The sequence below is a fragment of the Hydra vulgaris genome, chromosome 15 (assembly GCF_038396675.1).
Source record: "Hydra vulgaris chromosome 15, alternate assembly HydraT2T_AEP".
Classification (NCBI taxonomy): Eukaryota; Metazoa; Cnidaria; class Hydrozoa; order Anthoathecata; family Hydridae; genus Hydra; species Hydra vulgaris.
In genome coordinates this window covers 32,941,658-32,961,552 of record NC_088934.1, presented here as the reverse complement: position 1 = coordinate 32,961,552, position 19,895 = coordinate 32,941,658, and the positions used below count along the sequence as shown (strand labels likewise).

At 28.0% G+C, this 19,895-nt stretch overlaps 1 protein-coding gene across 1 annotated transcript; it reads right to left on the bottom strand.

Moving 5' to 3' along the window:
• Positions 1–966: 966 nt before the first annotated feature.
• Positions 967–18,268, bottom strand: LOC136091272 (uncharacterized). Its single transcript, XM_065818607.1, has 4 exons — positions 18,186–18,268; positions 8,420–8,735; positions 5,160–5,259; positions 967–1,455 (listed from the first exon to the last, which is right to left on the bottom strand). The coding sequence occupies exons 1-4, from the start codon at positions 18,203–18,205 to the stop codon at positions 1,076–1,078; spliced, it is 816 nt and encodes a 271-aa protein (XP_065674679.1). The 5' UTR covers positions 18,206–18,268; the 3' UTR covers positions 967–1,075.
• Positions 18,269–19,895: the final 1,627 nt, after the last annotated feature.

Below are 19,895 nucleotides of genomic sequence, written 5' to 3'. Positions count from 1 at the left end.
TAAGATACGTATTTAAAACTTCGTGAAACACGTGTTTAAAACATCATAAAAACTCCACAAAAAACACATGTCAAACTCCAGTAAAACTACCCGTAAAATTTTTCTAAAGATGTTCAACACCATTTATTTATAAATTATATTTCTTGCATAAGATTTTGTCGAGAACTGCTTTTTTATATCAAATAGCCCATTCGGGTGCGGAATCATTCCTTCAAATTTATACTGTAGGTGTATTTTTGTTAGGCGCACTTTTGCTGTATTTTTAGATCTCGCGCCATGACTAATACTATTTAATATTAACATAAATTAAAGCAAAAATTAAAATAGCTCTTTAAGTTTAATAAAAATTAACGCGCAAAGTGAAAATGATCTGCTACTTTGAAAAGATAAATTAGGCGTTGCGTAATTTATGGACAATCCCATTGCACAAACAAACAAAAAAACAAAAAAGTTGGAACAGTTGCAAAGAAGTATTGAGCCAAGCAGAACGACTTCTTGATTTGTTGGCTAAGGAGGAACGGCGTTTCCCTGCGTTGCCCCTACTTTAACTTCTGCGTATTATTATGACTAGGATTCTATGGACGGGATGAATTTATTGTCTACTTCAAATTTTGTATTCTTATTGCTATTGTAAAACAGGTAACATATTATATTTATAAAAAAAAAGGACATTCGCGTTATTCTGTAAAAGTTTTGATTTGATTTGCATCAGTTTTTTTTGTGTGCTAAATTGTAAGATGACGCAACAGAGGTTGCTTTTGAAATACAACAAATTAAAACTGATTATAAAAAAGTTGATTCAAAATTTGTTAAACACCATTATGACGAATTTGAAAAACTTCTGTTGAAGTTGATTTAAAAAAGGTTTTTTGTTAAAAATCTTTTTCAATCACCTTAATTATTTACATAAATTACAAAAAACGTTCCAAATATAACGTTAACAGATACGTCTTACTCTAATAATAAAAATGTTTTCTTAAGATAGCGTTAACAAGTAAAAACATTAGTAAAAAAAAAGTGAAGAAAAAAAGTGCAAAAAATCAAAAGTAAAAAAAGTAGTATTTAAAATAATAAATCAGGCGTATACATTTATTTCTCCTAAGGTAAGTAAATCACTGATATCTTTAAAAATAAGAATATATCTAGCAACATATGGACCGTCAAAAATTTGTTTCATATCGTTGTTTAATGTTGCAATCTGCTTATAATCTGTTTCTAAGTCAGTTATGCTCACAATCAATCTGTTACCATTTGTTCTCCAATAATATTGACCGTTATAAATAACTATTTGATATATCTGAAATATATATTTCAAGTCGAGTTTAAACCACTTCGGATAGTACTGATGAGATGTTGCTTCAGTAAGTGGATTTCCATCAATGGAGTATATTGCATCACAACCGGGATACGTTGTTGACAATGAAGGAACAGCATTTCTTGATACATCATACGTTTCTAATATATATATATATATATGCGTAAGTGTATATATGAATAAAGAAAACATCTTTATACTAACATGTATATTATTGTATACTTAAAAGAGTGCTCAATTGATAATCTAGAGCTATATAGTATATATTTTACTGTTACCCGCAATACCAGGAATTAGCTAAATACTATTGTATATAATAAAATTTAATATATATAGCCCAAAAAGCTATACCAGTTTTCAAATAACTACCGAACCAGTAAACTTATTTTTTATCCTGGTAATACTTTATTTTAATTGTATTTCTTAAGCAAATAGGTTTTCAATGCAAATATCGTTTGGATTAAAAAACAAAGTTTTAGTCTATTTATGAGTAATTTAAATTTTTTAAACATTGACTTGCATGAAAACTTGTAGTCTTCTCCTTTTTTTATACAAAATTAAATTTTGATGAATGTTCTACAACATTATCAACATTTAGTTCATAACACGTTTGTGAAATAAAAACAAGAAAATTAGTGAATAAAAAACCAAGAAGTTTAGTAACTTTAAGCCAACTTGTTTCATTATCGTTTTGTAAACAAAGGTTAAACTTTTTATATAAACGGCGAAGTAAAGAAGTCTTTGTTTCACTTGAAAAAAACTTGATCAAAAATCTAAAATAATAAATTCAAATTAATTTTGGTTTAAATTAATTAGATTAGTTTCACATTTTAAGTTTGTGTGATTTTATTTCAACTCCAGGTTTAAAATATCATTTTATTACATCATTGTAACTCATTTCTGTTTAATACCTGATTACGATTCTAAAAACATAATCCCAAAATACTTTTTTAAGGTTTTTCTATCAATTTAATTTAATTAAAGCTTTATTTCATTAACTTTCTATTATTACTTTGATCAATGGTCTTTCTAAAATAGTTAGTTGATGTGCTGAAAACATTTATTTCGGGTTGCTCCTAGGAGCTCCTAATGAAACTTTGGAAAATTGTTTTTATATCTATCTTGTACTTTTTAAAGTTTGCTCTTTTCATAAAAGCTAAATAAGATTATGATTTTTATTTTAAATTCATGTGTAAGTCAATAATCTCTGCATAACAAAAACGATCCTTTAGAATCATCGAAGTCAAATGGTTAATTATCCTCTTACCACTTCAAGCCATTTTAGTTTCTTTATAAGTCAAGCTATTTTATCAGACATATTCACATTTAGCAAACTTTTAAGTGTGCGATTGCATTTTTTTTGACATTATGCTTTACCTCAGGAGTGTCAGAAAGTTAAGTGAATTTAGAATTGCTTCTTTGTCTAGAAGTCTTTTCCCGTCGTAATGATATTTTTGATGTTTGTTAAGAAAAGTTTAATTCATTTTTATTTATTAATTGCAGTTTATATAGCTTTTTACTTTCCACTTTTATTTTTAAAAAAGTTAATTTTTGATATAAAACACGCTCAAGATTCAACTTCTTCTCTAATAGCTTGCTAACGTAAGAATCATAAAGGTCATGAGACTTAATTAAATGTGCTACTTTAAATCCAATTACTTTCTCAAATAGCATACCTAACCATATCAAGATTTGCTTCGATTTTTAAGAATCTGCTCTTTTCTTTATATAATTCAAATGTTTTTGTGTTATTTTGGATAAATAAAAATTTTCAGAAATCTTCTTCTGAGCTCTAAAATGAGCACTTTTTTTGTATTTCATATAAATGTTGATGAAGTTTTCAGAAATCTTTGTTAAAAAATGTTATTCTTTTTAGTCTTCGAGGGGCGGGATGTCTTGTTTTCCGAATCCGAAATGCCGCAAATAGGCTAAAAATTAACAGTTTATAAAAATTAGTTCTCTACAAATTGATTTAAAGTCATAAAGTACTCAAACAAACCTCTAATTTTCAAAATTTTAATTGATTTTAAAATAAAATTTAAATTAACAAAATTTAATTTTTGACATTTTGATCTTAAAATAAAACCTAAAAATTTTATGAAAAATTATCTCATAGCTTTGTTATTGACATTATTTGGAACATTTAAAACCTAACCTTTTAAATTTTTACATACAACAGGAAAATTTTTGTTCTCGGTTCATACCACCTAGATTTTTAGGAAAACTTTCCAGGTGACTATGGGAAAAGTAGAATTTTATGCTCATATCGCACCTTTATTGGAAAAGAAGGTATTTTACAAGTTCGCTATAATTTTCAGATTTTAAATACTGCTCCCTTAATTCAAGCTAATTCATAAAGTTTTAAAAATAGTTGAGAAAATTTTTGACAAATGTAGAAAAAACACTTTCCGTTTACATCTAAAGCTTTAACGAACTGTTTCATAATCAGTTTTATATGTAATAGCATCGGGTCATTTTTTTACCACTTACAAGTGACAGTATTTTGTTTCCCAGGTGTCATATTTTTTTCCAAGGTCAGTATTTTTTTACGCAATATTTTTTATCTTTTCTACTGTCCCAAAGACATAAAAAACAGAGAAACTTAGTGTAATCACTTTGTTGAAAAATGTTAACCATTTTACATCCACACAAATTTACTACTTACGGTCATTTTATTTAACTTAAGACTAACAAAAAGCTACAATATTTTTTTTTAAACTTTATACTGAGAGCAATTGCACCTCAGCATATTAGTTTCCATTGTGTAAAAGAATGCATCTTAGAATACGTTCGAAATTCGGAATACGTTCGAAATTGTCAATGAATAAAAGAAAAAGTAAAAGTAAAGTAAATTTTCTTTCTTTCAGTCTCGATGCCAACAAATCTGTTGCTTGTTTCTTTCTTTCAGTCTTGATGCCAACAAATCTGTTGCTTGTTTAGAGAGATTCAAATCTCCTAAAAGATCATTTTATTTGTTTTGTGTAAAACATGTTAGTTTTTTGGATAAATCTTCAAAATCAGGATTAAGAATCAGATTAAAAAAGAGTCAAAATCAGGATTTTCTTAAAACCTTAACAATGAAGACTCAGGTAAATGTTGCTCTGAATTCTAAACAAAGTCATCGAGATTTTTTTGGTTCTCACCACATGATTGGTTTTCCAAATATAAAAGCACTTCTTTTGCTATCTTAAATATTCAACACACGTTTTACAAACACAGTTATATGTTTGTATACCGCAATTTCTAGTTTTTATTTAAGAATATACAAAATGCAGAAAATAATTATTTTTGACAAACTCTGATATAACTTTGATATAACTTTTCTAGAGTTGTGAAACATGCTCAGCACATATATAGAAAAATTGATTAGAATTGTTTAAATAAATTATCCTAGAAGTACTCATAACTAATGTTTCAAAAATATCAAGCAATAATCTTAAACGATGAAAACGTGCACGTTATCAACGGACAAACATGCTTAAACAATGAAACTCAAAAAAAAATTAATGAGGGTAATTTTGAAAATAATATGTCGTAAGTGAACAACATCAACCATAAAGTCCACGGCGACAAACAAATAACTTGTACACTAGTATTACCAGAGAATAAATTGCATTAGCTGTTACAAAATATGCAAAAAGCTTTTAAAAATTTACAAAGAAAATTGAAAAAAATTAATTTTTAACTAATAAACCATTTGATTTTCAAATTTCAAAATTCAAAGATAAAAATTAAAAGGTTTTTAAAAGTGAAAATAATTGTACAAAAAAACAACGTAAAAGAGTTAAAAAATAACTAAGATAGAAAAAAATATTGAATCTTTTTTAGTGTAAATAAAAATTACCAGAGCAAATATAGCTGTGGACTAATGGATCACCTGATAAACATATATCTCTGCAATATACAGTATTACACGGATTGTTATTTTCACAAATCGAACCAATCTAAAAACAGAGTATATAAGTACACAAGGCCAGCGCAAGTAGGTGTCAGGTAGGGGAGGGGTATGAGTTATGGGTTTTGCTGACTAAAAAAAAAGGGTCCTGGTGTTCTGCAATTAACCGACTAGAGATAAATGGTTAAAGTCCCATTTTACTGAGTGTATCAAAAAAATAGGTTTCAATTTGTCGACTAATAATGTAAATATTTATTGAATGTGGACACCCTGAATACCTCCTTCGCGCCCAGCCTTGTATGTATATATTTACCTTCAACAGGTTCATCAGGAAGCTTCGTGATGAATCTGCTAGAGATGAAATATAAAAACAAAAAAAAAGTATACTAACAGGGACAAATAGGTTATCGGAAACATATTTGTGTATCGTAAGTTTTTTGCCCTTGTAAGTATACTTTTATTTTGTTGTAAAAAATGATCATCGTCAGCAACTTTTAAGACAAGTGAAAAGTACATACATCGTCAATGTTATAGCGTGCTTCCGGTAGGAATGCTCCTAAGTTGTTCTAACTCTTATTTCTTCTAAAAGAAGTTTATCTTAGAATATAGAGACGTAATTACATGCTATTGTATTTTATTTACTTAACTCTTTTTTTTTGTTTATTTAACTTTTTTTTAATTATAAGCACAAAGCGCTATAAAAAATAATAGAACTTTTTCATTTTCAAATTATTTTACTTATATCATGGCCTACTATAATTACAATTATAATTACACGGCCGGACTATAATTACAATTATATTTACACGGCCGGGATTGTTGGTTTTTACGGCAAAATTAGGAGGCCAGTTATATTTATTATATTTTTATTTATTTTAATTAAGTAATAAAATAAATACAATATTTAAATTAGATACATTTATAACACGTTTATACTTTTGAGATTATTTTTATTGTACTTCAAAAAATAAAAAATACTTTTATTTTCATATCTAGAATTGTCAATACAATGCCAAACAAGTGTGCAGTGATATACTGATGCAGTGGATGCATAACCAACTATTTATAACAAAGAAAATAGCGTTTATGCGTTTTCTGATGCTGTAATAAGACCTGAATTATTAAAAAAATGGATATAGTTTGATAATATATAAAATTGGTTTTCTACAGAGCATTCAGGTGTTTGTAGTGCACACTTTGATCCAAAATTTCCAAAGCACGGTGTTAGAATGACTCTTATTTATAATCATAATCCAATACCGACTATTTATTCAAGTAATGCAATCAAAAAATTCCACCTTTTCTGTTATTATCTATTCAAGGCCCATCAAGAAAATCTCCCACTAGATGTGTGACCGTGGCGCAGTGATTAGAGCGCTTGCTTTAAAAGCAGGAGATCCAAGTTTGAAACGAACTCTTTACATATAATCGCGTCATGGTAGAGAAGGAGGCGTGAACTTCCCAGTTAAATGCACTTCCGCGGTGCTCTGTGACAAGACCGTTAGGTCTTTTTGGGGTACCTAAATAACAAAATTAAAAAAAAAGGTGTCTTAAGCATTCAAGATGAATCAAATATTTTTATGGAAAAAGACCTAAATATATTTGGTTCATCTTCAAATCCTGTTAACTTTCTTTTCCAAAAATTTGACTCCCATGTTTTATATTATGGTGTTTTTAATGTGGCATCTATTGATAATGCTCCCTGTATTGAATCAATACAAGTTGATTCTACTTTGCATGTACAGTTGCATCACAAGGGATGTCAAATTCCTCTTCCAAAGTAGTTCAAGCAAAACCAATATTTACTTAAAAATATTAGCATATTAGAAAAAATTGCATCATATATGTGGATTTTTGTGGCAGAAAAAACCAATACTATTTTAGATGAAATTCATAGTATCCAATATTATAAACCGAAAGACAGAAAACCATAAATCTGAAGTTCTTCGTTTTTCATTATTGCAACGCTATACTTCAGAGCGAGCATACATTTAATTACAAGAAAAAATACCTCTACCATCATTGTCTTTTTTAGAAAAATTAGCAGCTGGAGGAGATGAACCCTTAAAAGCTATTGAGTTACTTTTGGAGGAAGGAAAAGTAGATCCAGACTGTATCTTAATGCCGGATGAAATGTATTTACAGAAATGTTGTGAGTATTGTGGCGACAGATATGTTGGTTTAGCTAAAAATTGCAACCTTTTTTTTACTTAATGAATGTTATACATTTTAACTAGTCGTTTCCAAAGTGACCCTTTAGAACAAAGATTTTTAAAATATAGACAAAAGAGTGGAGGTTGTTTTCTTGTTGGTCTACGTGAAGTTGAATCTTCCAAGGAGATACTTCAAATTAAATCTCTAATGAAAGAAGATATAAATTACTGGGAGTTAAATCTTAAACCAGAGTCCAGCTGATATCTTTTATGTGAAATCAGTTTTTTAAATGATTTTCAAGAAATTGATTTAGACAATGACAGCAAGGAGGTGGTAACCTACATTGTGGGATTAATTATGTAAAAAAGTTTCTAAAAAGTTTGTTTGTTCTCAATTTGAAGCTTTATTAAATCATGAGGTCACCATTTGTATTGAGTATACAAATTTGCTCTCTAGAGGGGGGCTTCAATTACCTGGGAAATATCTTGCTTCGTATATATCGAATTGCTTTGCTAAACTAGATTTTGCTCAGAAAAATTTATTTTTAAATGCTGATAATATCAGATATGCTGCGAGAAAGCTCCTAAATCTTGGAAGAGAAGCGATCTTTATGTGAACCTCAGCATTTTATATACTTTTTATTAATAATACAATTATAAACATATACTTTAACAACAACCAAATGATTATTAATGGTGGAAAAAGAAAAGACGAGATTGTTGCTTATAAATCCAAAAGAAACATAAGAAAGCATAATGAACAATCTATTTGTTTGCTGTTAATTTCACAGTATTTTAAAATTTTATTGTGATTTTATGAACGTTTATATTACTTTAAATAAAAAAAGATTTTTAAACAATTGTTTATTTATTTTAATTATTTTTATTTTTATTATTCCAGCGTTTTCTATGGAAAATTCAATAATTAAAAAAAAAAAACTGGCCTCCTAATTTTTTGCCGTCAAATCCAACAAACCCGTGTAATTATTGTAGGCTATGACTTATATACACTGATAAAGCTATATTTAAAAAATATTTGAATAAAAAGTAACTTACATTTGTGTTGTTTTCAGTTTCGGACATGAGTACTTGCCACTGTTGGTCAACTATATTGTTTGAAGAATTTGGTTTCGATGACATCAACTCGCAAATTTTTTGGTTTTCATTAAAATTAGCAAAAGCGCAAGTTGGATTTCTAACGCAATAGATAGCACAGTGGTTGATACTATTTACAGAGTATGTTGAATCGATGTCTCCAAGATAGTATTTACTTTTTGTAAAGTTGAAACTTGCATATGATTTACATGGTAGTCTGGTTATAAATAAGCTAACGCTTGGTAATAAAATCGTACAAGCGAACAAAAGTCCGTAGCTGTGTATAAGTTATTTCAAAAATAAGTGTATATATATATAAACATATATATATATATATACATATATATATATATATATATATATATATATATATATATATATATATATATATATATATATATATATATATATATATATATATATATATAAATTATGTTAGTGTATTCTACAAACAGAGTGCTCAATGTTCTTAAAGAACAGAGCAATATTAAATTAGTATCAGTAGGTTCATCAGGAAGCTTCCTGATGAACCTACTGGTGGTAAAACATGCTGTTGAAGACAAATAAAATTAGATAAGTGTTTTTACTAATTTATATATATATATATATATATATATATATATATATATATATATATATATATATATATATATATATATATATATATATTTATAAAATACTTTTTTTGAATTACTTAAAAACGGTTTAGCAGAATATAATAACTAATAAATTTTTTGTTTTACTTTTAAATACTTTTGCATCGAACCTGCACAGCTAACAAAGACTGCCTAAGACGTTCCAGACGTTGCCTTTTTACTTACTTTGTACTTTATGTAATAATACTTTAAGAAATACTTATAAAGCATTGTCTAAAATTGCTGAAAAAATTTTTTTAATAACTGTTCATTAGTCCACAACTTAAAAGATGACGTCGATTTGAAACATTAAAGTGACGTTTAATATCTTGCATAAACTGCTCTGAGTGTCTGTTGTCATTTTGAAAATTAAACTGAATGCAATCTTGACCGTTAACAAGCAAGCATAATAAAAATAAAATGCATCCATACTCATCCATACCAGCGCAACATGTTAGGTTAATATTTGGGTAACGATGACCAAAAGACTCCAAAGTTGTTCTAACTTTGACCCAACATACTGTGCTGCTAGGGTAGTCACTTTTATAGGAAATAGAAAAGTAAAAGTGTCTGAAAGTTTTGTTATCTCATAGTGAGATAGAACTATAGAACTATCTTGGGCTGAATATCATTAAATGCTTTTGTGTTCAATTTTTTAAAATTTAAAATTGATCAAGCATCAAAAAGAGGCTGATCTGCCTGCTCTCATTCAGCCTGTTCTCTATCTACCTATTGTTTATTTACTTAATAGAAAAGTTAAATCTAATTTTTTTGGCATCTATTCCCTTCTGAAATATTTTCAAAACTAATAATAGCAGTAAAATAAATTTTTCTGATGAATTTTTTCTCATCATTACATTTTTCTGATTTAAATGAATTTTTTTTCTCATCATCACACTGAGAAAATTGACATTTAAAATCTGTCGGATTTGTTAGTAAATAGAAAATAAAGTATATACATTAGAATTGCAATCTATGTAAATGTCAAAATAAGAATAAAACTAAAAATATTAATGCATAGAAAAAATTTAACAGGTATCAAAGTTAAAAATGTAAACAGAACCGGTGTCTAATATTGAAAGAATAAAAAGAAAATTAATGCTAAAAATGTTTAAACAAGAAGACTTATTGCAAGTATTTATGGTAACAATTTTGCTCTTTTACTTCTTTATCCAGGTTTTAATGCTATGATTACATAATTTGAATTGTTTGTAGACTCAATATTTTTATGGCTACCAGGCAACGTAAGAAAACGTAAATATTACTGGATAAAATGCTGACTGATGACTGGTGTGGTTTTTCTTGACGTTATGTTATATTTTAAATAAATTTATACACCTTAACTATTATAACATTACTTAAAACAGAAGTAAATTTTCACTAAGTTGAAGAAAATATTTGATATGATAAATTAAAATCGTTTTTTAGTAAATTTATTTCTAATTACCAATTTAATAAAATTTATTTCTATTTACTAAAGTAACCAGTTTAATGGCAGTTTTTGTGAGCAGTGATTTATCATCAGTCATTTCAAATGCACTTTTCGTATCTCTATATCATTGCCAATATTAGTTGTATAATGTTTTCAATTAAGAACGAATTGGTAACCAAACTTGATATCTCTGCGTTTTACGTTATATATAATATATGTTAGCATGATATTCAAAATCATTTTCCATTCAATTTGAAGAAAAAATCTGCATGTATCAGTACAAAGCGGATCCAATAATGAGTCAAGCTTAGGTAGTTTTTTAAATATACAATTTAAAGCTCAGTCAAGTTATATACATTTACAACCCATCTAAAAAACAATAGAGTTATGACAAGAAAAGATGAGAGCCGAAATAACTCAATATGGAAACTACAAATTCCAGTTTTTATGAGAATGATCTGAAGTCTTTTGGCATCTCTGAAAACACGTTGACTTATCATCTTTATCAATGTAAAAATATCCCAAGTGGGAATGACTGTCGGTATTTCCAGTTCACCTTAGAGCAGTTATCTTAAATCCAGTTTTTTATTTGTATAATGAAGCGCTAAATCTATGCACAAAGTCAACTTTAAAATGCTAGTTTGTTTATTCCATGTGACGACAGGAACAGTTTTTATTTATTTACAATATTTTTAATAACTCTTTTATTTATGATTTCCTTTTAATTGCTTTGCTAAATCTGGTTCCTCTAGATCCTATGCGAAATAATGCCATCTTGTATTAATCTTGTATTGATACAAAAACTCTTTCTTCATTGCCTTGAGTTTTAAGCCATGAAGGCATAGTATTGCTGGTTACTGTAATCAGGGTTGTTACGACATAATATTTTCTATAGACACATTTTGACATAACTTTATGACTGAATTATTATCATAAAATATGTCAGACATATTTTTTATGGACTTTTTTTGACATAATTTTATGTCTGAATTATTATCTGCTGACATAAAATAGGTCAGACGTATTTTCTATGGACATATTTTGACATAATTTTATACCTGACTTATTTTCTGCTGACATAAAATATGTCAGACATATTTTCTATCGACATATTTTGACATAACTTTATGTCTAAATTAATTTCTGCTGGCATAAAATATGGCAGACATATTTTCTATTGACATATTTTGACATATTTTTATGTCTGACATATTATTTTATTTCTTTGCTTTTTTGCAATCAGTTATGCTTTATAAAACTTTTATTTTAAACCCTATAAGCAAACATCAGTTGTTTCATAAAGATCTTTTTCTGCCCTTTTTAGCGATGCATCATTTGATAGTTGTGACTAATATTGACTAGTATTGATGCATCATTTGATAGTATTGATTAGTTTCGATTAGTATTGGCGATTTCCCTTATAAGAATGTAAAAACCATCTCAAGCTGAGTTTTTATTACTGAAAGTGGTTTTTATTAGCATGACTAAACTAAAATTATTCTTTTGATTAAAATAATAATAGAAAAAAATATTTTTTTCTATTATTATTTTAATCAGTTAATTTTAATTAATAGTTGATTTTGAAAAAGGCTTTATTATGAAAAATTGAATTCAAAAGATTCTTATAATTTATAACTAATTAGGAATAATATACTTATAGTTATAATAGTTATGATATATTTATCATTAAAAAACTGACAATTGCATTATAATTGCATAGTTAACTGCCATAAACTTGCATAAAATGTTTTGAGTGAAATATATATTTTAATAATTATTTATTTTGTTTTCCTTACGATTTAAAGTCAAAAATGAAGAATAATTTATTAAATGAACAAGTGAAAACTCAATTTGAAATAAATAAAGAAGGAGGAAAATGTAAAATGTGCAAAAAATTTTACAAAGGCAAATTAAGTAACCTCAAAGATCACCTTCTTTGAAAACACAAAGAAAAAGCCGACGAAATTAAATTAGTTGAAGCTACCCCAGCTACAAGGCATCGAAATGACGATGAAGTTCAATTAATTAAACGAATCAAGCTAGAAGTTGATGTAAATCAATTAATTAGAGAAATGATTCGATTAATGATGCGCCGTAACTTGTCTTTAGCATCAGCTGATGAAATCGGACAAATGTCTTTACTAAAAAATGAACTTAAAAAATTCAATATTGTTATAAATCGTCACAGCATGAAACGCTACATTCAACATGCATATGAAAATATTTTTTTGCTAATAAGAGAAGAAACTGAAAATGTTCTTACGTCGTTGATGTTTGATAGTGCGTCGCGATATGAAAGAAACGCGTTTGGAGTTAGTTGCAGATATATCAAGGATGGGGAAATAGTTGACAGAACCTTAGGCATAATTACTCAAAAAGGTCGACAGTTTGGCGAAATTTTGGCTGCTCAATTGGAAAATGTGATTGGAAAAGTTGGAAAATGTGTTAATGATATCTACATAACTTGCACAGATCAGGGAAAGAATATGATGAAGGCTTCAAATATTCTCCAAAATGCACAAGATCAATTGAAAATAATCCTTGAAATTTATGGTGACGAGTTTAAAGATTTCGAAGACGAAGAAATTGATATTGGCGCTTTAGAGAATGAAGAAGGGAATTATAGTAAAGCCCACACTGTTTGCGTTGAAAAATCGGTTGGATTGTTCTGAACAGCCATGTTTATTGGCGCACATGTGTGTCAGCTAGCTGCCAAGGACGTAACGTCAATGTTTGAAGATGCATTGAATAATATAAGAAAGGTTGCTATTGAATCCAAAAAAGTAGCATATATTCAAACATATAAAAATCTAAAAAAGCCTCGTATAGACATTACACCTCGTTGGGATTCCACTTTTTTGATGATAAAAGATTTTCATACCAACGCAGAATCATATCAAAGTATAAGACGCGACAAGTTAAAGTTAAATTATGCATCATGGAGCTTAATATTTTCATGGTAAAATTTTTTTAAACCATTTTAATAAAAAATTATAAAAATTAAAAATCCATCACTGTATATTTGAAAAAAAATTAGTTTGATAATTATCAAATCCAATTTAAATCCTCTAAATAATTGGAGAGGTTGCTCAAAATTTATATGTTCATAGTTTTTGAACATTAAGAGATTATTGCATGACGTAGAGTTAATGAACTTAAATTTAGTTTAAAATGTTAAAAAAATGTATTTATAAATGTTATAAACTCATCACTCTTACACCAATGGCATAAAAGGGAAGTCAACATTTTAAAGGGTTTATTTTTAGCAGACTCCGATTATCGCAATACTTTTGAAAAGCTTTACATAAACCTGAATATATAAATGTTTGGAGTTTGCTTCATGTCGTTACATAAAACTAAGTTCTCAAACAAAAACAAAAAGCTTGCTACGAGCCTGATTTTAAATATGTGATTTGAATCCGGTTGTTTAAATATTGTGATTTGCATTTTTGTTATTTTTTTTACTTTAAATTGTTTGAAAATTTAAAGTAAAAAAAGTAACAAAAATTTACTGAAAAAAAAAAAAGGATTTGATGTTATTTCATTTGTATGATAAAACAACATCAAGAAAATTTTCTTCAATCGACCATACAATTTTAAACTTGAAAGTGTGCTTTTTTGAACCATCCTACTAAATACGTTATATTAAATAAATTAAAATAAGAGGTTTTTGTGGTTATAAAAAGTTATAAATTTTTTTTCAAGTTAAATACTTTTACATTTCTACTTTTTTAACTTTAATTTTTGTTTTTCAAATTAATCTTGATGTTATTTACATCAGTTGTTTGAAAGTTTTTTTTTTGAAAGACTGTCTGGTTTAATGTTCTTGCTTTGGAAATGGCTCTACATTTTGCAATTTTATTCTAAGTTTTGTATTTTGGCTTCCTTTATTCAGCGTGGTTGTTAAAAACCAATCTAACCAAAAAAAGTTTTTTCTGGAAATGACCAACTCGAATAATTGTTACATAATAGAATAATACAAGAATAATTGTTTTCTGGAATGGACTAATTGAATTTAGTTCATTCCAGACAACAGTTTTATGAATAGCTATTAATAAATAAACAAAAAAAATTAATTTTAATTTCTGAGTGGCTGTTTCGACCAGAGCTGACCAGTGCTGTCCCAAATGGTGGTGAGAGGGTATCCCCACCCCAAAGCTATTATATATGCATTTGAGTTAGCACATTTGTACATTTATTTTGCAAGTTTTAAAGTATTGTTAGCAAATATCAAATATCGAGGACCTTTTTTATGTGTGCGTGTGTGTCTCTAGTTGGTAAAAAACACATACGAACCCCCTCCTCAATAAGAGACCTCATCGGAACGGCTCTGACAACAACCACGCTGAATAAGAGAAGCGAAAAGCAGCAGCATAACTACAAATACGCCCGGCTCATTTACGGTAAATTTTTATAAGGGCCACTAACTTATTTCCTCCCGAAATAAAATTAATACTGAAACAAATAAATCAAAAAAATGTTTTCAAAGCTTTTATGCAAAAAATCTTTCTTTCTAAAAAGTTAAAAACCCCAACTTTAAAGAAAAATAAAATATTAGAGAAAAAAAGTAAGGGTACAACCTTCTTGCCCAGGAAACAAATTTAACATGCTTGTTCATAGGGACTACACAAATGCTGTCAAGATAAAGTAAAATCAAAGTAAAGCCGGTATGATAAAGTAAAATTAAAAAAAAAAAAAGATTCAAAAAAGTGGAGTTCTCTCCAGTGCTCTGAAAACAATTTCAACTTGTACTTTTATTAAGTTTACACAAATGCTGGAAGGTTTACACATGCATGAATTACCCATAGCTTAGAAATTGTGCCCCTTTCCCTTATCTTCCCCTGACAAACTTTCATTATGGCCATTAACCTAATCTGCTAAACAAACAAAAAGAAATAAAAAATCAATGATTATTTAGCAGCCCCTATTAGTACTCATGCGACAGGGTTAGCAGCCCCTATTAGTACTCATGCGACAGCCCCTATTAGTACTCATGCGACAGCCCGTCTCTATACTACTAGTATAGGCTATATTTGCCCCTAATTATAATAGAACTACCCTTTTCGATATACGTGAAAAAAAACGGGCAATAGATTTGAATACGCTACCTATCTCAAAATTTATGTTAAATCAACATGAAATGACTGTTCTTCGAGAAAGTAAATAATATAACTTACTTTTCACTTACTTACCAAGCAAAGTATAAAATTTCAAAGAAAAAATTTACTTTTATTTGTAAAAGTAAATAACAATTTTTTCAAATTACTTTTGTGTAAGCTGTTTTTGCTAATTACTTACTTTTACACGTAAAATAAAATTTGTTGTTACGGTGTAGTTTTATTTTACTTTGTAAAGTAAGTGTTATGTCTTTTAAATATTATATTTACGTAAGTTTATTTCATTAAAAAAATTTTTTACATTTAAAAAGTAAATTACATTTCGATGTAATTTTTTTTACGTAATTATAACCAAAATTACTTTTTAAAGTAGTTTACTTTACATAACTTACCATTAAAAGTAAGTTACATTTACAAGTAATACTAGTTAATATTAGTCAATACTAGTTAATATTAGTCAATACTATCAAGCGATACATCGCTAAAAAGGGTAGAGAAAGACCTTTATGAAACAACTGATGTTTGCTTATAGGGATTAAAATAAAAGTTTAATGAAGCAAAAAAGCAACAAATTTGTTAGACTATTTTCACTTTACTCTTTAAATTAAGCTGAAATGCGCAATAAATTTGTTAGATTTTTTCTTCAAGAATATCAAACAGCAAATATGTCAGACATAAATTGTCTGACATATTTTATATCAGTAGAAAATAATTTAGACATAAAGTTATGTCAAAATATGTCGACAGAAAATATGTCTGACATATGTTAAGTCAGCAGAAAATAATTCAGACATAAAATTATGTCAAAATGTGTCCATAGAAAATATGTCTGATTATTTTAAATGTTATTTAGAGAAATAAAATAAAATGAAAGATCTTGCAATTCTTATTGTTATCTATTTCATTATATTTTTGTTTTCTAAATAACTTGTTTTATTACAAGTTTACCCAATCAAAGAAATCTTTAGATATCCAAAAAAGCTAAATCAAATTTTAAAAACGTTTTTCAAATTATTGTTCAACAATAAATTTTATGCCAGAGTTACATTAGAAAAATATACTTTCGAGGTGTCATATAAACCTGAATAGCCTAAGAACTATTGCACTGCAAATGAGAGAACTGAAAAAAAATGATAACAACCTGTAAAGGCAAGGTGCAGCTTGTGGTAAGGTGCAGCTTAGCTTTTCAGTAAAAAGTAAAGGAATATGTTTAATTAGTGATCGAATGAAACCGAAATTTGAGCCGAAACCGAAAGTACCGAAATTTCGGTTCAGTGAAGCCGTAGCCGAAACCAAAACCAAAATTTCGGCCAAAACCTAAGCCGAAATTTCAGCCGAAATTTGAGAAAGAATGTTTAAAATCCCTGAGCCTTTTATGAACACCGAATTAAAGCAAAAAAAACTATTTTACATATATCTAAGCAATCACCATGAAACATAGTTTGATAAAAACTATAATATGTCGAGACATTTCAATAATTAAAGGTAATAATTGAAGTATTTTCTCTGCCGAATACTTTTTTTCATGTTTTCTGGCAAAAGTCTGTTTCTTTCATTTGAAAAAATGTCTTGATTATTGAATATTGCTTTTTCAGTTAGGAGATTGTTTAGAGTAAACGACTTCTTAAATATGATAAAATGTAATGTTATGAAAGTCCGCTAAGTGATTGAAGTTTTGGATTGAACGATCGAAGAGATCGTTTCAAATTGCAGATATTGCAAGTTCCGTATTTGAAATCACTAGCTGTCACGGTAAAATGATTCCATAAACCAGTTTTTTATTAATTATTTTCCATTGTAAAATTTAGCACTGAGAAACTTTTGATGAAACTATTGGTTTGGGTTGCTTTACTTAAATGTTAATTTATTTTAAAAATGATTTGAGAATAGTAACTTAAAACTATTATGTAACGTGATTTCAATTAAAATTTCTACAATTGTTATAATTAAAAATTAATTTACTAACAAACAATTACAATTAGGAAACCGTCATGATCCCACTCTAAATTAAAACTTAAAAAAAATCTTATAAAAGTTTCGGTTCATTTCGGTTGCGGTTTGAACCGAAATTTCGGCCGAAACAGGAAAAGTAAAAAATTGTTGAAGCAGAAATTTCGGTTTCGGTTTCGGCCGAAGCCGAAAGTTTCCGTTCACTATGTTTAATGCGGTAGTAGTATAGTGACAGAGCGCTCGCTTCACGAGCGAGAAGTTCCGAGTTCGATCACCACAACGTGCCTTGTAGTACCGCGCTCAACTTGTTTCTCCGCGCAGCGGCCTTTTTCGTCAAGCTTTGTGTTTCGGAGTTACAGAGTTGAGAGAGGATTATACCACAATTAAGTGGCTTCCTCGTCTGTAGTGGCTTTCTCGTCTTTAGGAGCTGAATTAACATTCAAAAAATATGTTTAATAATTTTTATTCGGTTCTCATCATTTTTAACAATCACATCAGCGCATGGTATTATGTTGTATTATTTTATGTAATGTAATATAAATAACCAAATAATAAACCTAATAAAAAAGTTACTTAAAGGAAATATTACTTACCCACTTTGATTGACGCTCATATTAAAGTTTCATACTTATACGTATAAAGTTAAAGTGTAACTTGAAAAACAATTAAAATTTTATAACTGCTTTTAGTATACAGAAATTTAAATAAATAATTTTTATTTAGTTTCTAAATTTTGAAAAAAAGTATAACGGACAACCCTAAAAAGCATGTTTTCATTTTTTATGGAATAACGTTCTTGTTGCTGCGAAACATATTATTTGTAATTATTTTATAATAAAATATTCAAAACACCGCTGTTATGGTAATGAAAAGGTTTTAAATAATTTCTGTAATGAAAAGGTTTTAAATAATTTCTCACTTTATTTAAAAAAATTAAATTAAAAATTAAAAAAATTAAGTTAAAAAACTTTCTATGCTAGTAAAACTTTCCCCGACTTAAAATTTACCGTATTTAAACTAAAATCATTGTAATATTCCGCAGGGAAAGAAAAAACTTGGGTTAATTTTCCGACTTCTCAACAAAATAAAGATATAAAAAGACACTTTTATAATTTCTTGTGAACAAAATATTTGGTCGCTTTATGCCATAGTCTTTAAATTCGTTTAGGGGATTATTGTTTTATTATTTTAGGTTTTAAATAAGCAAAAAACTTTAAACTTTTAAATTAAATAAGTTAAATTTTACATTTTAACGCTTACAATCCTCAAAATCCGGACGCAATAGAAGTTACAAAAACAAGTAAAACCCGAGTCATGTTTATCAGAAACATAAAATGTTAAAACTTTTTTTTAAATTAAACTGGTTGACCGTTTGATTAAAACCAAACTAACAGACTATATATGTATGTGTCTTTGAAACTCAGTTTCTAAAACACATACTATATAGTCTGTTATGGTTATATAACAGTTATGGTTTATATATAAAAGTCATGAGATCATCAAATAATATAAATTACTTAGGCGTGTTAGAACTGTTGATTCAAGTTGATCGGTTTTAACACAAAACATGATCACCTATCCAATTAAAGACAAAAGGAATGAACTTAATTTGTCTAAGGTCATTTGTAAGGATCTAATTGATATTATGTTGGCCGCGTTTACTAAATAAAAAAAGCAAAATACTGGGGAATTATTGCAGAATCTAATCTTGATATTTCTCACATCGATAAACTATGTGTAATATTCTGTTATTGTTTAAATGTATATGAACGATTTTTTTATTTTCTTCAAATTATAAGCGACAAAGATAAATTCTCTGACATTTTAGATTTACTTGAAAAAAATATTATATTGATATATCATATTTTTGTGGATTTGCATGCGATAATGCAAGCAATATATCTGGTAAATATTTTGAATTACAACCACGTTTGAAAGAGCGGACGTTCATTGAGTTTATTAAGTTGGTGCAGTGTTAGTGATTGAATTAATTCTATCAGCTATTTAGAATTCTGCAAAGTTTTTATTTATCCTTTGTAGCTTCTACGCACAGATTTAATGAAAGGTAGCATGCTACACTTGATTCTTTACATCTGATAACACAATGCTCATTTAGGTCTGATGCTTCAAAAAGTTTAATTTTGATGGGATTCATGCAGCTTTATTTTTAACAGCCGAGGATACAGAAGAAAAGTCTGACAACGCTTTTTGTTTACTAAATAAGATCACAAAGTTTGCATTTGCATTCATGGCTGTTTTTTGTGGTTGCGTTTTGTGTCTGTATTTTGTGGCTGTATTTTGAC

What these genes read in the sequence shown, in the direction of transcription:
- LOC136091272 (XM_065818607.1), bottom strand. Translation starts at nt 18,205, where the DNA reads ATGAGCGTCAATCAAAGTGG. An exon ending in ATGAGCGTCAATCAAAGTGG is followed by an intron (nt 8,736 to 18,185) that starts GTAAGTAATATT and finishes ACTTATACACAG; the next exon opens with CTACGGACTTTTGTTCGCTT. An exon ending in CCACAGCTATATTTGCTCTG is followed by an intron (nt 1,456 to 5,159) that starts GTAATTTTTATT and finishes TATATATATTAG; the next exon opens with AAACGTATGATGTATCAAGA.